General features: G+C 45.3%; 1 protein-coding gene and 1 long non-coding RNA gene across 3 annotated transcripts in view; one reads left to right on the forward strand and one right to left on the reverse strand.

Annotated features, from left to right (window-relative positions):
• LOC102453678 (transmembrane protein 151B-like) overlaps positions 1 to 16,791 on the forward strand; it is a 39,477-nt gene extending 22,686 nt beyond the window's left edge. The window contains exon 2 of the mRNA XM_006128713.3: positions 13,884 to 16,791. Within this exon, the coding sequence (XP_006128775.2) occupies positions 13,884 to 15,314 (1,431 nt within the window). The 3' untranslated portion in view covers positions 15,315 to 16,791. The remainder of the gene's footprint in view (positions 1 to 13,883) is intronic.
• The window catches only part of LOC142829128 (uncharacterized), a 37,618-nt gene that overhangs the window by 13,050 nt on the left and 7,240 nt on the right, over positions 1 to 17,328 (reverse strand). For both annotated transcript variants that reach the window (XR_012903442.1, XR_012903441.1), the window contains 2 exons: positions 8,747 to 8,877; positions 8,295 to 8,497 (listed from right to left, as the gene is read on the reverse strand). This is a non-coding gene — a long non-coding RNA (uncharacterized LOC142829128). The remainder of the gene's footprint in view (positions 1 to 8,294; positions 8,498 to 8,746; positions 8,878 to 17,328) is intronic.

Raw genomic sequence — 17,328 nt, forward strand, 5'->3', positions numbered from 1 at the left:
TTTGATATTATTATGATTTGCAAATTAAGTTGCACAGAGGATTCACTAGATGAGTTCTGAAGGGGAAAATTAACCTAATTGCAGATTCACACATCTGCCCCACCTCTGATATTGTCGAGTGCCAACCTGGAAACACCTGTTTGTTCCATACACAAGAAAATCCAGTTCTTAATCTGCTGGATTGTGACTTCCCAGACTATTTTCTAATAACCATAAGGACAAATTAAATAACATCTATCACACAAAGCAGTGATCTAAAGGCTTCACACCAACAGATAGTAAATAAGCCATGACAGCATATGATGCTCATATAGATTGTAGTTTAATATACAATGAGTTTGTATGAAAGAAGGGTGTGTTTCTTTATTGGATTTTGAGAGTGGCTAACACTTTATTGCTATTATTGTTATTTTTATTCTTGATTGAATCTAATACCTTTTATACAAATTCAGCCTTTGCAGAGTTGAATAACAGAATTATAACATGAAATAATTATAATGTCGAAGGAAGAGAGAAATGAAAGTACATAAGGAAGAATGAATATATTTGGGATTTGAGATAAAATGAACAGCTGAAGAGATAAAGAAAGATACAAGGGAGCTGCAAAGAAGAGACCCGGTGCAGGAACAGAATAGAAGGAATAAGAGAGTGAATAAAAGAAGAAAAATAATAGCAAGGTTCCCTGAGCAGTTCCTTGGAAGGTTTTGAACACAAAGACCATTCTGATGTGAATGAGGGGTCAGGAGAGCTGTTTGAGGATGGAAGTGATACAGTTGCACTTCTTCATGCTTGCAGCGAGGGAGTGGGAAGCACCTTTCTATATCTGCCAATTTCTGGAGAGCATGGCTGCCCTAGAGACCAGAGCCGTAGATAGTCAAGGCAAGAAATGGAGGCATGACTGGGGATTACAGCTGAGCAGCTGTGGAGGCATTGGCATTCATGGGCAATGGTACAGACAGTGACAGACTGTAAGGAATGGGCAAAATGAATATTAAGTTTGCTAAACTGCATGAATATCTGGGAGTCTGGTATTTCCAGCATCACTAGGAATTTATTAGGTTGTTATTTATCAGAGCCTGACTTCAACAATCATAGTCCACCCTTGCGTTATGTTCAGGTCCTGCCTGGGGATTTGGACAGGTGTTGAGACATTAGTGAGAAGAGCAGGGAGATTTTCAAAAGTGTGCAGTGGAGTTAATTACATATCGTGCATTATAATAGATGGCTCAGGCCCCTACGCTGCTTTCAAAATCTCCAGAATTCACGTGTAACCGGTGTGGTTACAGGTGACAAGTATGGTTAGATGTTAATAACTGTTTGTCTGCATGTATGTGTTTCCTATATGTACTACCCCAGCCCTGAGTAGACAACTGAGACAGCAGGCCTCAAGCAAGCTGCCCAATAATGACAAGATCTATTAAGGGATGAAGGCATCCAGCAAGGTTTATTGTCAACAAAGCATGGTACTAGTATCCCACAGACTCTGCTGCATCACTTTCCATTCTTCCTTAGGCCAACCAAAGATACTCTCTCTGAGATACATTTTTATATCTCAATACAAACTTAGTTCTGCACCTCTGACATAGTTATTATCCCTTGATATGGCTAGCTATTACCCATCACCTTGTACATGTTGGTTCAGTTAAAACATCTTTATTATACACCGTTATCCTAACCTTATCTTTTAAAAGGGATCAGTGTGTTCTTTTTATCCTTGACAATTTTTTTTTTTACCACCCTTAATATTAAATTGTCCTGGTACCACTTAATATCAGGATGTGTTTGCGTGATTACTCTGTGACTACCACTTTTTAGGAAGGTGTATTTCTGCAACACCAGCCCTGTTTTTGTCAAATTCTGTCAACAGGTCCTGCCCCATGCCAGGCCTTTGATACAAGGGCTTATATTTCCTACTACAACTGGCTTGTTTTTTAAGTGAAAAGTTCCTGTGTGAGCAGGTAAATGTGGATTTCAAGTTCCACTACTGCCCTTCTGCAGTAGAAGGAAAACCTAGCTGTTGCTTCAGTCCAAGCATAGAGAAGTTTATAGAAATCTGTAGTCTCCTCACAAAAAAAAGAGAGCTCAAAACCTACTTTAAAATATAGAAAAGGCATCTGAGATTCTTCATGAGGTTCCCACCATAACTCCCACATATCAGGAGAGCCTGTAGCTGTAAGCTTTGCTAGACCCAAAGGTGGGAATATGGAATTAGGGTTTAAATGCAAGTAATAGAAGGAGTTTCACAAGACTATTCCACCCATTCAGGGCACATCTGCACTACAATGTAAGTTCAGGGTTAGTGGGACTCTAGTTAGTGGACTCTGGATTTGAGAACCCAGGGCTTGAGCATGTACAATGACTGCCAAAATTAGGTTAAGAAATTTTTAACCCGGTCCCCAAACTGAAGCTCTGGCATCCACACTTGAGCATGCAGACATGGATCCAACCCACTGGATCTCAGGCTTCCTAGCACCTTCCCAAAATGTGAGATGCTTGGCAGTATTTTCTGACCTACTGAAGGTACCTAACTGAGATCATGATGGACCTCTTAATGCAACCTAATATGCCATTAGCCTTCTTGGCTACAAGGGCACACTGTTGACTCATATCCAGCTTCTCATCCACTGTAACCCCCAGGTCCTTTTCTGCTGAACTACTACTTAAGTGGTTGGTCCCCAGCTTGTAACAATGCTTGGGATTCTTCCGTCCCAAGTGCAGGACTCTGCACTTGTCCTTGTTGAACCTCATCAGATTTCTTGTGGCCCAATCCTCCAATTTGTCTAAGTCACTCTGGACCCTATCTCTGCCCTGAAGCGTATCTACCTCTCCCCCTAGCTTAGTGTCATCTGCAAACTTGCTGAGGGTACAATCCATCCCCTCATCAAGTTCATTAAAGAAATTGAACAAAACCGTTCCTAGAACCGAACCTTGGGGCACTCCCTTAGAAACCAACCGCCATCCTGACATTGAGCCATTGATCACTACCCGCTGGGCCTAGCCTTCTAGCCATCTTTCTGTCCATCTTACTGTCCATTTATCAAATCCACATTCCCTTAACTTGCTGGCAAGAATATTGTGGGAGACCATATCAAAAGCCTTGCTAAAGTCAAGGTATATTACGTCCACAGAGCCAGTTACCTCATCATAGAAGCTAATCAGATTGGTCAGGCACGACTTGCCCTTTGTGAATCCAGGCTGACTACTCCTAATCACTTTCCTCTCTTCCAAGTGCCTCAAAATGGATTCCTTAAGGATCCCTTCCATGATTTTTCGAGGAACCGAGTTAAGACTGACCGGCCTATAGTTCTCTGGATTGTCCTTCTTCCCTTTTTTGAAGATGGGCACTACATTTGCCTTTTTCCAATCATCCAGGATTTCTCCCAATCTCCATGACTTTTCAAAGATAATGGCCAAAGGCTCCTCAATGACATTTGCCAACTCCCTCAGCACCCTCGGATGCATTAAGTACGGACCCATGGATTTGTGTACGTTTAGCTTTTCTAAATAGTTCCTAACCTGCTCTTTACCCACCAAGGGCCGTCCATCTTCATCCCATCTTGCGTCACTTAGCGCATTAGTCCCCACCTCATCTGTCACTAAGTTACCTCCTTCATTCAGTAGGGGCCACACACCCTCTGTGATCACCTTCTTGTTAACATCCCTGTAGAGACCTTTCTTGTTATCCTTCACATCCTTAGCCAGTCGCAATTCCATTTACGCTTTCGCCTTTCTGATAACTCCCTGGCATTCTCGAGCTATACATTTAAACCCTTCCCTGGTCATTTGTCCAAGTTTCCACTTTTTGTAAGCTTCCTTTTTGTGCTTAATAGGAGCATTGCCAGCAGATCCAGAGATGTGATTATTCCCCTTTATTCGGCTCTGGTGAGGCCACATCTGGAGTATTGTGTCCAGTTCTGGGCCCCCCACTACAAAAGGGATATGGACTCATTGGAGAGGGTCCAGCGGAGGGCAACCAAAATGATTAGGGGGCTGGCGCATATGACTTATGAGGAGAGGCGGAGGGAATTGGGTCTGTTTAGTCTGCAGAAGCGAAGAGTGAGGGGGGATTTGATAGCAGCCTTCAACTTCCTGAAGGGAGGTTCCAAAGAGGATGGAGAAAGGCTGTTCTCAGTAGTGACAGATGGCAGAACAAGGAGAATGGTCTCAAGTTGTGGTGGGAGAGATCCAGGTTGGATATTAGGAAAAACTATTTTACTAGGAGGGTAGTGAAGCACTGGAATGGGTTACCTGGGGAAGTAGTGGAGTCTCCATCCCTAGAAGTGTTTAAGTCTCGGCTTGACAGAGCCCTGGCCAGGTTGATTTAGTTGGGATTAGTCCTGCCTAGAGCAGGGGGCTGGACTTGATGACCTTCTGAGGTCTCTTCCAGCTCTATGGTTCTATGATTCTATGGAGCAGGAGACGGACACAGACAAGGCAGACTTGAACTGACTGATGCTGCTCATGACACTTATTATAGCCACTAATATCCACTCCATAAACCAGCATTTCTTGGGTAAGACAACAGGCACAAATTGGTAAGATCATACGGTCATGCAGGCCTTGTATGACAAGCAGTAGGTCCAAAGAAAAGTTCATGATTACCAAGGCTTTTTGCTGATTAAGAATCTATATTCATGGACAGGCTGGGATATTATTCCCACCACATGACATTGTTTAATTACACTTTTAGCAGGTGTAGAATGGTGGCTGAATGTGACTGAAATCCCGCTCAAGGTATGTACAGACCCATTCGGCTATCAGTGTTGTCAATGCTATAGCATTACTTTGGCTTACTGCACTCTTCACAATTGCTGTGAAGCCAACCGTGAACCATTTGCCCCGAATAGACCTATGACTGTGAGAGCCTGCTGAACTGGTATACTCAGCCAGCAAGTACGCCTACCACAGCTGGAGTGGGATGCACCCAAACTAGAGAAGTCCGTGATGCTTTGTGCTCCCACGTTATGCATCTGCATAGGCCAAATGAAAAGGGAAAATAGTACCTCTAGGTATGTGCTTAGGAGGAGGGGACATTAATTGCCATGCATTGCACTTTTGAATATAACTGCTTTTGTAATGGACTGTGGTGGGGAAACCAATTGAGATTGACATGAATAGCTGATGTATGTGTGATGGGACCCCAGGAGGCAGCCTGGGACTAAGGGACTGCTGTGCTCCAATAAATCTGTCTCTCACAATGCTTTGCCAGTGATAAGCAGCAAACCCCTTCAGGAACTGTTAGCACTCAGCACAACTGCATGTGGAGCTCCACACCCAGCTAGATTGCATGAATGCTCCCAGAGCCACTCATTAATCACATACAGCAAGGCACCAGCCAAATCCCCCAGCTTCTAGCCTCATACCTCAGGAATAAACAATCTTGACTGCACAAGACTTTTTATTGAGCAATGCAAGTTAATTAATTGATTCACCACTTCATCAATGAGAAGTGGATATATATCAACCTTAGCAAACTTAAGCAGATTTACTAAGCCCTTCAGGCAAACTCATTCGTAAAAATAAACAGTAAAACAAGTTTACTGATTACTAAAGACGGTTTTTGAATGCAACCTCCCCATTGTCCCTGCAGTGGTGGCAATAAATCTTCTTTATGAAATAAAAAACGTTTATTTTTCTACATTATCATACAGCAACCCTACAATGCAACAAAAGTACAATAATAAACTACTGCAACAGTCAAACAATTATGACACTCTTTATACACACTATTATGGCTATGTCTACACTACAGAGTTTTTCTGGGGTATCCTGGAAAAACTCTGCCACATCCAGGGAACATGCCTGCTTTTTCAGATCAGTTTCCGAAAAAGTGGGTGCATTCTTTCAGAAGCCCTGTATTCCTCATTTTATGAGGAATATGGGCTCTTCTGAAAGAGGAGCTTTTTCCCACATTTGGCTTCGCGTAGACAGGCCAAATGCCAGAAAAGCCTCTTCCAAAAAAAGAATCAGAACAAGGTACACAAATTGTGGTTCGCAATTTGTGTACCTTTTTCCAAAAAAGAACTTCAGTGTAGACATAGCTTATGTTTCCCTTGCCTCCCCCTTACCCCTGTTTTCCTTTCCCCTTCTTCCACTTTTATCACACACACAGAGCTGGGGCACACGTGTGGAAGTATCCACGGGGAAGATTTCAGCACTGAGAACTGCTTGGGGCACCATTTACCCTGCCCAGCTACTCATAGGCCCCAATTTCATGGCCCAACCAGTCATGGAATTGTCCAGGCTATTTCTGGAATGCAGGTCAGGGGGCCACAGAGAAGATGCAGCCTGTGGAGCATGCAGTTTTGTGGCCATTGGAGGCATCCACTGTTCAAATAATTATCTCTGTTATGCTCTATCTCCCTCCCTTTACTGCCTTTCCTTTTCCAGGAACCGTGAACTGTGAAGCAAGTGTCTGCTTCCACATTACTACTCTTTCCTCAAGCTGCACAGCCAGACTGAGCCTTCCTGTTTGCCTTTCCTCTTGGAATAGGACAAGACACAGACAGTAACTGTCTCAAACAGCTCAGTGCAGAAGCACAGCAAAAATCATTCTGGAATTTCAAGAACAGAAAATGCTCCTTATTGAACTTCAGTGTATAGGTAGAGGGCTGCTTCACACCACAAACTGCCGGGTTATTCGCAGTGAAAGAAGTGCTAAGGGAGTGGGAAGTTTAAAAATTACATTTTTGGCCCAAAACAACCTGACTTTGGGGGGAAGTGGATGTCCATGCTATGCTACAAAAGCCTTCTAGATCATTTCAGGCACTGAACATTTTGGAAGACATAATAGTTTTTGTGCCTGACTGGCAGAGAGAGAGGTCATCCCAAGCTGCTGGTGGAAAACCAGGCATTTATGCCACCAAAGTATTCAAACATATGGTGACCACATCTACAAGGAGAATGGGCTAGTGACCTATCAAAGTGGCCCTGAAAAATATGTCCTTCCCTGACATGTGACCATACATTTGACGGTTCCTGTTATGGGAAAAATTTGCAGCTATTAGCACCCAAGCTATGACCAGAATGCATAAGGGTTGCTGCCCTGGGGCCTGGCAATTTTAAAAGGCCTGGAACTCCTGGCCACCACTGTAGTAGTGAAGGCAGACGCCAGAGCCGCAGGCCTTTTAAATTGCTGCCAGAGCCCCCAGCAGTGGTGAAGGGCTGGCTGCGGGAAGCTAAGCTCTTTTGGCAGTCCTGCGTCTACCTGGCTTAGTATCTCCCCATGGCCTCCAATACTGCCTGTTAGAACTGCATGCAAATCCACAGAACTCCACAGCCATTCTCCTCCCTCCCCACTGGCAAATTTCTGGACTGATTTCAATACCTCACTCGTATTTGGGACTAATGATTTCCTCACCCTGGAATGCACTGACTACATTTAACAGCAATGGATTTCATTTGAAAATGGGCTACATTTGAACTTTTTCCCCTCTCTCCCACCTGGTACAGTCCAGACTTTTCAAGTGTTTTGTTCCGTGATTGGGCTTGTACCAATCGGCATTCATACAAGGAAGGTAATACAGGGGTCTGATGTTAAGAAATTGGAATGTACTAGAAAAATGTGCCCGTCCCCAAGAAACACTCACTTTTTGACTTGTTTTACTATTTGCATTTCCTGGTTTCCATTTTGAATTCTGTGAGGAGGGGAGAGGGAGATGCCAAGGTGCTGGCATGCAGTTAACCATTAGCAGATACACGCTGCTTCCTGTGGGGGTTCTAATACCTTTTGCATTGGTTCACAGAGGCGGAACCCCTCCCCTCATCCTATATTAACAATTACAAAAATGGGAGTCAGAAACTTATCAGGCTTCAGGGTAGCTTCTTCCTCTTCTATTTCTGCAGCCCAATTCATGGAGGGCTTCTCTAGCGGGGGTGGGGGGAATCAAAAAGTTCTGAGGATAGTCCAAAAAAAAGTCCCTTCCGTGACTGGTTTCATCAGCAGAGTCACTTCATTTGCCTCATTCAGTGCTGCTGCTAGCTACCATCAATCTCCCTGCTGGCTACAGGGGCTAGCAGTGTGCCATCCCAGCTGACCAGGCCATTGTGCACCGCTCATGGTACAGAGCTCAGTGCAATTCCCAGTACCAGGTCAAATTCAATAGGTACAATGCTGGGTGAGTAGCCAGAGGCACAGTTGTGACCCCTGATTTTCAGGTATTTGGTCTTGAGCTAATCAATCCAATCCCTGCACTGGTCAGTCAGTGGTCCAGTAAATTCCCAACACTGCCAGCTTCTTTGCTATTAGCAGACATGCATGGTCATTTTTGGTACACTACCTAAAATCACCTCACCTGAGAAGTTAGCCAAAATCGGGCTGTGCTCCTGTATCCACAATGCAGCATGCTTTGTGAAGAACTTCCTCTGGTCAGTATCCATGGCAAACACCAAAAGTTCTCCCAAGGTCTATTTGCAGGCTGGCAGTCAGAATAAAATGCTGAGCCTTTGTATTAGAACAAAGTGGGGTGCTCCCTTTCCTCTGTGTCGACTGACGATTCTGGGGAGAGAGAAGGCAAATGCTGCCTACCCACAGTGTTCTGGTTTCTTCTGGTGGACTCCAGGGACCTGAGTCTCTCCAGAAAGGCTGCATCTATATTCCCAAATGATAGGGCTCAAACCCTGAGTCCTGCAATGATTTGGGCACAGACACTCTACCCTCACAGGCTTCTTGGGTCCAAGCCTGGGAGATTTGTGTGTGGATGGAAGGAGAGTTAGGGCTTGAGCCGGAGTCACAGCCCATACTTACACTGCAGTATAGACATGCCTCAGTAGATCTGGACTCAATCATAAACCGACACAGCTCCTGTTGTTTTGCAGTTATTGTTCAGATGTTCTGAGTGCTGGTTGTAACCACTTTACTGTTCTCCTCAAAGGTCCCTAAAGGAGATGAGGAAAATGGGCCTGATTTTCTTTTGTAATAAGGTCAATATACACCATTGCAGTAGCATAACAGGGCCATAAAATAGATCTAAATTACATATTTAGCAATTTAGTCCCTTTACAGCAGTTATCATTTCCTCCTGGAAGCACCATGGGCCAAAGTCTGATGTCAATTACTCTAGATTTACATCACTGTAATTCCATTGAAATTGTTGGAGTTACTCGGAGTTTACACCAATGTGAAATGAGAATCTATACCATTAAAATCTAGTCCTGGGAGTAAAATTGTACAGAACTCAGAAAAAGCTAAAATGACCTCTAAAAATGACCTAAAATAGCTTTACTGTATCTAAAAATGAATAATTTTAAACTCATACCATTGCAAAGTTAAAAGCAAATACTGCTGTCCCATGGGGAAAAGGGCAAGCTCTTCTTTCAAATGACATCAAACTCCCATGTCTAGCTCTGTACGGGTCATGAAGCATTGGACCTTAAATTTATCACTTGGCCAGAACTAAATCTTGCCTCTTGTGGGCCCAAGAAAAACAATATTAAGGGGCAACACCACATCTAGGGGGAGAAGGAGGCAATTTTCTCTGATAAGCTGCTTTACAAACATGGCATCTGTTGGAAGCTGCGAAGATGTTTGGAATGTTCGAGGTGGCTCTTGAGAGATAGATGAGTTCTATTTTTGCATCCCAGGTGGAAAAGCAGAGTGGAAACGCTAATAAAAGTATCTTGGTGTGTTTCTCCCTTTTTATTGCTGCAATACTCTTACCGCAAAGTGCAGCCAAGAGGCATCAGTAACAAGAGGGAGGCCAGTACAGAGAGAGATATTCCTGAACAGTACATATTGGCTGTGTCTACATTGGCACCCTTTTCCAGAAAAGGGATGCTAATGAGACCAGTCGGAATTGCAAATGACGCGGGGGATTTAAATATCCCCCGCGGCATTTGCATGAACATGGCTGCCGCTTTTTTCCGGCTCGGGGTTTTGCCGGAGAAAAGCGCCAGTCTAGACGGGATCTTGCGGAAAATAAAGCCTTTTCCGCAAGATCCCTTATTCCTACTTTCAAGTAGGATTCCTACTTTCAAGTAGGATTAAGGGATCTTCCGAAAAAGGCTTTATTTTCCGCAAGATCCCCTCTAGACTGGCGCTTTTCTCTGGCAAAACCCCGAGCCGGAAAAAAGCAGCAGCCACGTTCATGCAAATGTCATGGGGGATATTTAAATTCCCCGCGGCATTTACAATTCCGAAGTGTCTCATTAGCATCCCTTTTCCGGAAAAGGGTGCCAATGTAGACACAGCCATTAGGTATAAGGCTGCACGCTGGAACCAGCCAATACTGACACTGACACACATTACTGCTGCTCTTTATAAACAGCTTAGTTGCTACAGTTTTTTGCTGCATGGCTTGGTCTTTTATCAAAAGCCCAGTGTAGCATCCCATGCAACAGATTCATTGCAACATCATCAGGGCGAGGACGTTAATGCTGTTCTTTCAGGGAACACAGATAGGAGTATAAATTCTTTTATTTGTGATCTGTGTCCTGCCTTTTGAGCCCCAAAGGCTGGGGGATAGTCTGGATTTTAATTAGCTACAAAACATAAACCCTTTTTTTTTAATTTGCTTCTAGCCAATACTGTTTTCAGCCTGTTACCATGCCACCTGGAACTGTGATTCTGTCAGAACTAAAAGTAAATATGGTTGAAACTAGGCAATTTCTGGATGGGAGGCCTCCAAGAAAATGCTGCAGCACACATGGTGTTGATAATTTGGTAGGTGTCACTCTTACCTCTGAGTCAGCTCTGTGCTGCTGGAGGCACAGGCCCTGGTTCTGGTTTACATTTCTCTGGCTTTATGCTGCTCTGGCAGTCCTCTGTCAACTATGGGGCGTGTCCAGAATGAGTGGGTGCAAAACCACTAAAGGAGCATGCTCCCTAGGCTTCTCAGCAACAGAGTGAGAGCACAGCTTTAAAAAATTCAGCAGTTGCAGAATGCAGGGCCGAGTCAGACAGTAGCCAAACTGTCTTCTCATTCATACATTGCACAAACTTGTCAATTCACCCCCTCTCACCTCCAACACATGAGGACAGTACAAGGAGCCAGTGAGATAGTATTGGTCAGCTGGATTGACAAGGCCTCAGCAGCCTCACTGTTGTCTTCTATAGGCATCACAGCAGAGCTAAGTTTTAAGGAAGGGTTTGAAAGGAGGACAAGGAGGTGGCTTTGCAGATGGTTACAGGAAGTACCTCCCAGGCACAAGGAGCAACAGGGGAGAAAACATAGCATAGAGCCCTGGCACTTCTAGGTTTGGCACTTCATAGCCCCAGCACCTCTGGACTTGCTGCCTTAGTTATGAAAATAAAGCAATTGCTTGAGCCCCAGCACCATTTTAATTAGCCCCAGCCAGTGCTCAGTTGGTAAGTCAGGAAAGGCCTGAGAGTGAAGCCAAGCAGCTTATGTTTGATAAAACAGAGAAGAGGGAGCTCATGAGGGCATGCAAAGAGAAGGATGAAACAATCAAAGGGAGAAGCCAGGAAGTGATCTTTGCTTTCTGCCTGGATACAAACAGGGCAAGATTGCTTTTCTCAGGAGGACTGACAGACTTGCTGGGCCCTTGGACAAGGTGTGGACAGGGTCAGCTCCATGCTCCTAGAAGAGGCAGGGCCTCAGGTCGATGAGGGGGGCTGTGGAGCAGCCAGCCCTCAACGCTGCCAAGAGTATGCTCTGCTGCACCTCAGCTCTCAGGAGCAGCAGTGGCAACAGTGGCAGCTGGATGCCCTGGGCCCTTTTAAATCACCAGGCCCCATAGCAACTGCTCCCTATTCTTCCCCCATTAGTGGGCTTGGCCTAAGTCAATACCAGAGAAAATGGTGTGGTAGTAACAGATGTGAGACAATCAGAGAAGGATGAGAGTTTTAGCTGTGTGTATGGACAGGAATGGCTGTATCTTAGGGTGTGTCTAGACTACACCTCTCTGTTGACAGAGATATGTAGATTAGGCACATCAAAATTGCTAATGAAGCAGGAATTTAAATATCCCATGCCTCGTTAGCAATAAACATGGCCGCCACTTTTTTTCAAAATGGAGTTTTTTTGAAAAAAAACAGCAGTCTAGACGCGGATCTGTCAAAAATAAAGCCTTTTTCAACAGATCCTATAAACCTCATTTTTTGAGGAATACAGGATCTGTTGAAAAAGGCTTTATTTTCGACAGATCCACGTCTACACTGCCGTTATTCCCCCCTGAATGTTTATGCTAATGAGGCACAGGATATTTAAATCCCTGCTTCATTAGCAATTTCGATGTGCTTGATTTGTCGACAGAGGGATGCAGTCTAGACATAGCCTTAGAGATGTTAAGTGGACAGGATCTACAAGCCTGGCTGCAAGGACTTAAAAAGAAGTATGGACACCCAGGCTCTAGGCATGAGTGAGAGGAAGAATGGTGGTGTTGTCCACAGTGACTATGAAAGGAGGTAGCAAGGAGCATTTTGGAAAAAAGATTCATAATTCTGTTTTAACATATAGATAGATAGATGGATGGTGTGTGTGTGCGTGTGTGTGACTTTGAAGTAAGGATATGTGAATAGATAGGGAATGTTTATTTAGACATGATCAGGTTATTTTCTTTGTTTTGTTGTTTGGCTAAACTCCTCTGTGCTAAATCCATATACCCTACTCCATACACTGTAACTTTAAAGACGAATCTCAGGGATACAATTCTCTGTGTTGTAATTTGTTCTTTTCTCGGTTACTTTAAAACACCTAGTAACATAGTATGCTTTACTAAGTATATCTTTTTATTTTGTTAATAAAATCACCTTTTTAAGGCTATGATCTGATTCTTGTGTCCTGGAAGGTAATAGGAGGTCTGTGTATGCATGCCTAGACTGAGAGGTCCACTATCAGAGATTACAGTTTGTTTCCTTTTTTTAAAAGCTCTCTAGTGGTAAAAGAGTTTAGGGGAGGTGCCCCTCTAGAAGAAGTTCCCAAGTGCTTTCTTCCTGGGTTCAAGAAGAAAGGGAGGTTTTATTTGGGTGGTAGCAGCCTGCCTCCCAACGTCAGGGAGTCTGTGACCTGAGGAGTTTTTAAAACAGAAGCCTCTATAGGCAAGGTTTTTTTAAGGTCTCTTGCGGGCCCCCACCTTCTGCATGCAGAGGCTACGTCTACACTGGCAAGAATTTCCGAAAATGCTTTTAACGGAAAAAAAGCATTTTCGGAAAAGCGCGTCTAGATTGGCAGGATGCTTTTCCGCAAAAGCACTTTTTGCGGAAAAGCGTCCGTGGCCAATCTAGACGTGGTTTCCGCAAAAAAGCCCCGATCGCCTTTTTCACAATCGGGGCTTTTTTGTGGAAAATAGTACTATGCTGTCTACACTGGCCCTTTTGCGCAAAAGTCTTTCGGAAAAAGACTTTTGCCCGAACGGGAGCAGCATAGTTTTTCCGGAAAAGCACTGATGATTTTACATGAGATCGTCAGTGCTTTTCTGGAAATTCAAGCGGCCAGTGTAGACAGCTGGCAAGTTTTTCCGCAAAAGCAGATGATTTTGCGGAAAAACTTGCCAGTCTAGAAACAGCCCAAGTGCCAGAGTGGGGAACAGCCTTGACATGGCCATACGTGGCTTGAGCTGATGGCTAGACAGACACAAGGAGATGTTAGAGACACAGGCTGCGATTTTAGTTTGGCCAGAAGGAGAGCGGTCTGGAGTAGATCGGCTATTGATATAGGCCAGCAGCATGTTATTCCCATAGCGGAGCACGGAGAGAAAAGGGAAGGTATTGTGCCTTAGAGACATGTCTCGGAGGCACAATTCTTTCTGAGGCTACTTCTGTGACTGGAGTTTACACACTGCACCTTACTCACGGCTCTGCCTACAGGTCCAATCTAGCCTTAAAGGCATTCAGGGGCTATGCCAAACACAGTCTTGAAAGTAAGAGTCATGTATTATGTAAAATGACATCACTGAAATAAATTATGCTTTCTCTTCCTTCTCAGCAACGTCCTGTCAAACAGTCCTTGAGTGCCTCCATGTGCAGAGAATCCCACTGGAAATGCCTCCTCCTTTCCGTCCTCATGTATGGCTGCCTGGGCGCTGTGGCCTGGTGTCAGCTAGCCCGTGTCACCAAGCTCAGCTTTGATGGCTCCTTCAAGGGCAAGTCCATGATTTACCATGATAGCCCGTGCTCTGATGGCTATGTCTACATCCCCTTAGCCTTCCTCACCATGCTGTACGTGGCCTACCTGGTGGAGTGTTGGCACTGCCATGCCAAAAGCGAACTCCAGTACAAGGTGGATGTAGACAGCGTCTATGACTGTATCAGCCGCATGCAGCAGGCCACTCCGTGTATCTGGTGGAAGGCCATCAGCTACCACTTTGTGCGGCGCACCCGGCAGGTAACCCGCTACCGCAATGGTGATGCCTATACCACCACGCAGGTCTACCATGAGCGGGTCAACACACATGTGGCTGAAGCCGAGTTTGACTACACCCACTGTGGATTCAAGGATATCTCCAAGGAGCTGCTGGGCCTGGAATGCTACACAGCCACAAAGCTGAAGTTCACCAAGTGCTTCAGCTTTGCCAACACTGAGTCAGAGAACTCCTACCTGACCCAAAGGGCTCACTTTTTCACAGAGATTGAGGGGCTGGATGACTACATGGAGGTCAGGGAAGGTATGCAGCTTAAAAACATAGACTTCAAAGAGCTTATGATGGCCTACGGGGACCCAGAGCATCTCCCATGGTACGTGTCCCACTACACTTTCTGGATGGCAGCTGTCTTGATGATCTCCTGGCCACTGCGGGTGCTCATAGAATATCAGACTGCATATGTGCACTACCATGTTGAGAAGCTCCTAGGCTTAGAATACACGGTGCCTGGCGTAGCAGAAGAGCCCCTGTACAGGTATCGCATGCCCCGGGATAACACTCAGGACAGCACTGAACTGGAATGGCACATCTGTACCAACCGACAGCTGATCCCCAGCTACTCGGAGGCCATGCTCCTGGACCTGACAGGCTCCCCTACGTACAACGGTTACTCTGTGTGTGGGTACAGTGAAATAGCTCACGGCTGTGAGCGCTGCAACCAGGCCTCCAGCACCTCCTCCATCTTCTCCCGCTACGCCTTCCACAGTGGCAGCGGAAACTCACGTCTCTCCCTCAACACCAGCCGCTTCTCTTTGTGCCGGGTTCACGGGTCCCACAGGACAGGCCTTTGGAGGAGCTGCAGCAGCAGCATTGCGGACCGTGGCTGCCAGGATGAACAATGTTGCTCTTACTCTAGCCAGCTAGCCATCAATGAAAACCCACCCACCTACCAGGATGCCCGCTTTTTCCCAGTGTTAATTGTGCACAGGCCTGAAGGGCATGAGGGGAGGCGCTTCTACATCCGGCGCTCATCTTGCCTGGAGACCTCTCTGTGATCAGGCCTTATGGCTCTATGGCTCCTCTCTCTCCAGGACAACTCCATAGCACTAGCACTGTTTGACAGAGATCAGCAGGGAAACCATAAACTTCATGACTGTGCCAGCACACAGTAGCTTAACAGGCCAAACACTCCAATTTAATTTCCTTCCACGCCAATGCAAGAAAATATATCCCCTCTGACAAGCAGCTACTCGGTTCTCTTCCTCCCACTTCTTATTACTTTCCCATCACTTGGTGGCCCCTCTCTTTTTTCTCTTTCCATCCCTTCTTTCACTCATCAGTCATCCTTTTCCTTTCTTCCCCTGTCAGGTCTCCCCTCTCAATCCTCCCCTCACATGTCAGTCCTTATGCTTTGCACCACTACAGCAATTTCCACCCAAGGATATCAAAGCACTTTGCAAACATTGATGCATTTAGACTTGCAACTCTCTTGTAAAGTATGAATCTGAGGCTCAGAGAGGTTAAGTGATTTGCCCAATATTGCACAGGAAGTCAGAGCCAGAAACTGAATTCAAATCTGCAGAGTCATAGTCACCTGCTGTTATCACAAGACCACATTTACCTTTCCAAATCTTTCCCCCTCCTCTCATTTACTCCCTCCCGCTTTCACTTCCTCCCGCGTTTCTGTGTCCACCTGTTTTCCTTTCTGGCTATCTCAGTTGTGCTCCCTAAGTTCTCACCATTTCTTTCCAAGGTCTCAAGAGTGTTTGATTTTGCTTAATCAAAGTGTCTTGCTTGCTTTCTGGGCACAGCCAGTTAGTACTGGTAAAAAATATCTACTACTCTAATGGACCATTTGTAGAAACAAAGGACCTGATACTGAAAGGTGCTGCACATCCAGAGCTGTCACTGTAAGGTCATGCCCCAAAATACTGACGTTTACCAGTAAAAGGAAAGATGATGTTCCATCCCACCTTTCCTCCTACCCCACCATGCTCACAGGCCTTGTCAATAAAACATTTCTTACAATTGCTAACCCCAGTTCCACTCTTCAGAGTTAGCCACGTTGGGGCACTAATGTAGACTAAATGCTGGTTAGCACCACCATTTTTAGCATTATGACCCTGATTCCCAGTTACTCCATTCCCACACCCGGCATAGGAAGGGGGTGGCCAAAGCTGGGTGATCTTTGTCACCTGTATGCGCCCCATAATCTGAGGCTGTTTGGAGGTTGCCACAGACCTGAGTGTCAGTTAAAGCAACCTCAGAACTGCTCTAACTTACCCTTTGCTTCCCATGGCTTCTGTGGGTTCTGGGAAACAAACAGCTGTAGCATTGTGTACTGGGGTACATCCTTTGGCCCACTCTCAGCTTCCCACTCCAGGGCCCCAACATCAGGGGCTGGGAGCACAGCCTGTATCATCCTAGTTCTATGCTGGCCAGGAGGCCCTTTATGCAGAGATATCCTTGAGGTGTTGTTTCTACTACCTAAAAGGCCCCTTTATGCTGCCAGATCATGGTAAAGGTGCCTTAGTGTAATGCCAGACCGGCCTCTGTGCCATCTAACCCTGCTCAGAGGAGGTCTGGTTAAAACACCGGCAGCAGCCAACGACATATCTACAACAAGATGCTCTACCACCAGTGGAAGCTGAACTGTGGTTAGCAACAGTAGACAAGGCTTGAGGTCTACTGGGCCTCAGAGTTATTGAAACATTTCCTAGCTCCACAATCTTAATGAACCCAAAGTGGCTGGCTGTTCTCCGGATTTGCTAAGGGACCGCTTCAGATTGCAAACCTCGTCCAATGAGTGAGTGATCCTCTCACCCCAAACAAAACCGAGAAATGTTGTTGGGTGGATCACAGAAATGACTATCAGTGCACGTCCATAGATACAGAATGCATTACAGAATTTTTCAGAAACAAGGTGTTTTAACACCATAGGGCAAATAAATAAGAAAAATTGTCCACTAAGGGACTGTTAACAAATACTTACTCCCAAATCATTTCTTATATATCTACTTGTAATTTGAAATTGGTAATTTGAACTACCTGTAGATCATATCTGTACCT

This window comes from Pelodiscus sinensis, chromosome 4, assembly GCF_049634645.1.
Source record: "Pelodiscus sinensis isolate JC-2024 chromosome 4, ASM4963464v1, whole genome shotgun sequence".
NCBI classification, from domain to species: domain Eukaryota; kingdom Metazoa; phylum Chordata; order Testudines; family Trionychidae; genus Pelodiscus; species Pelodiscus sinensis.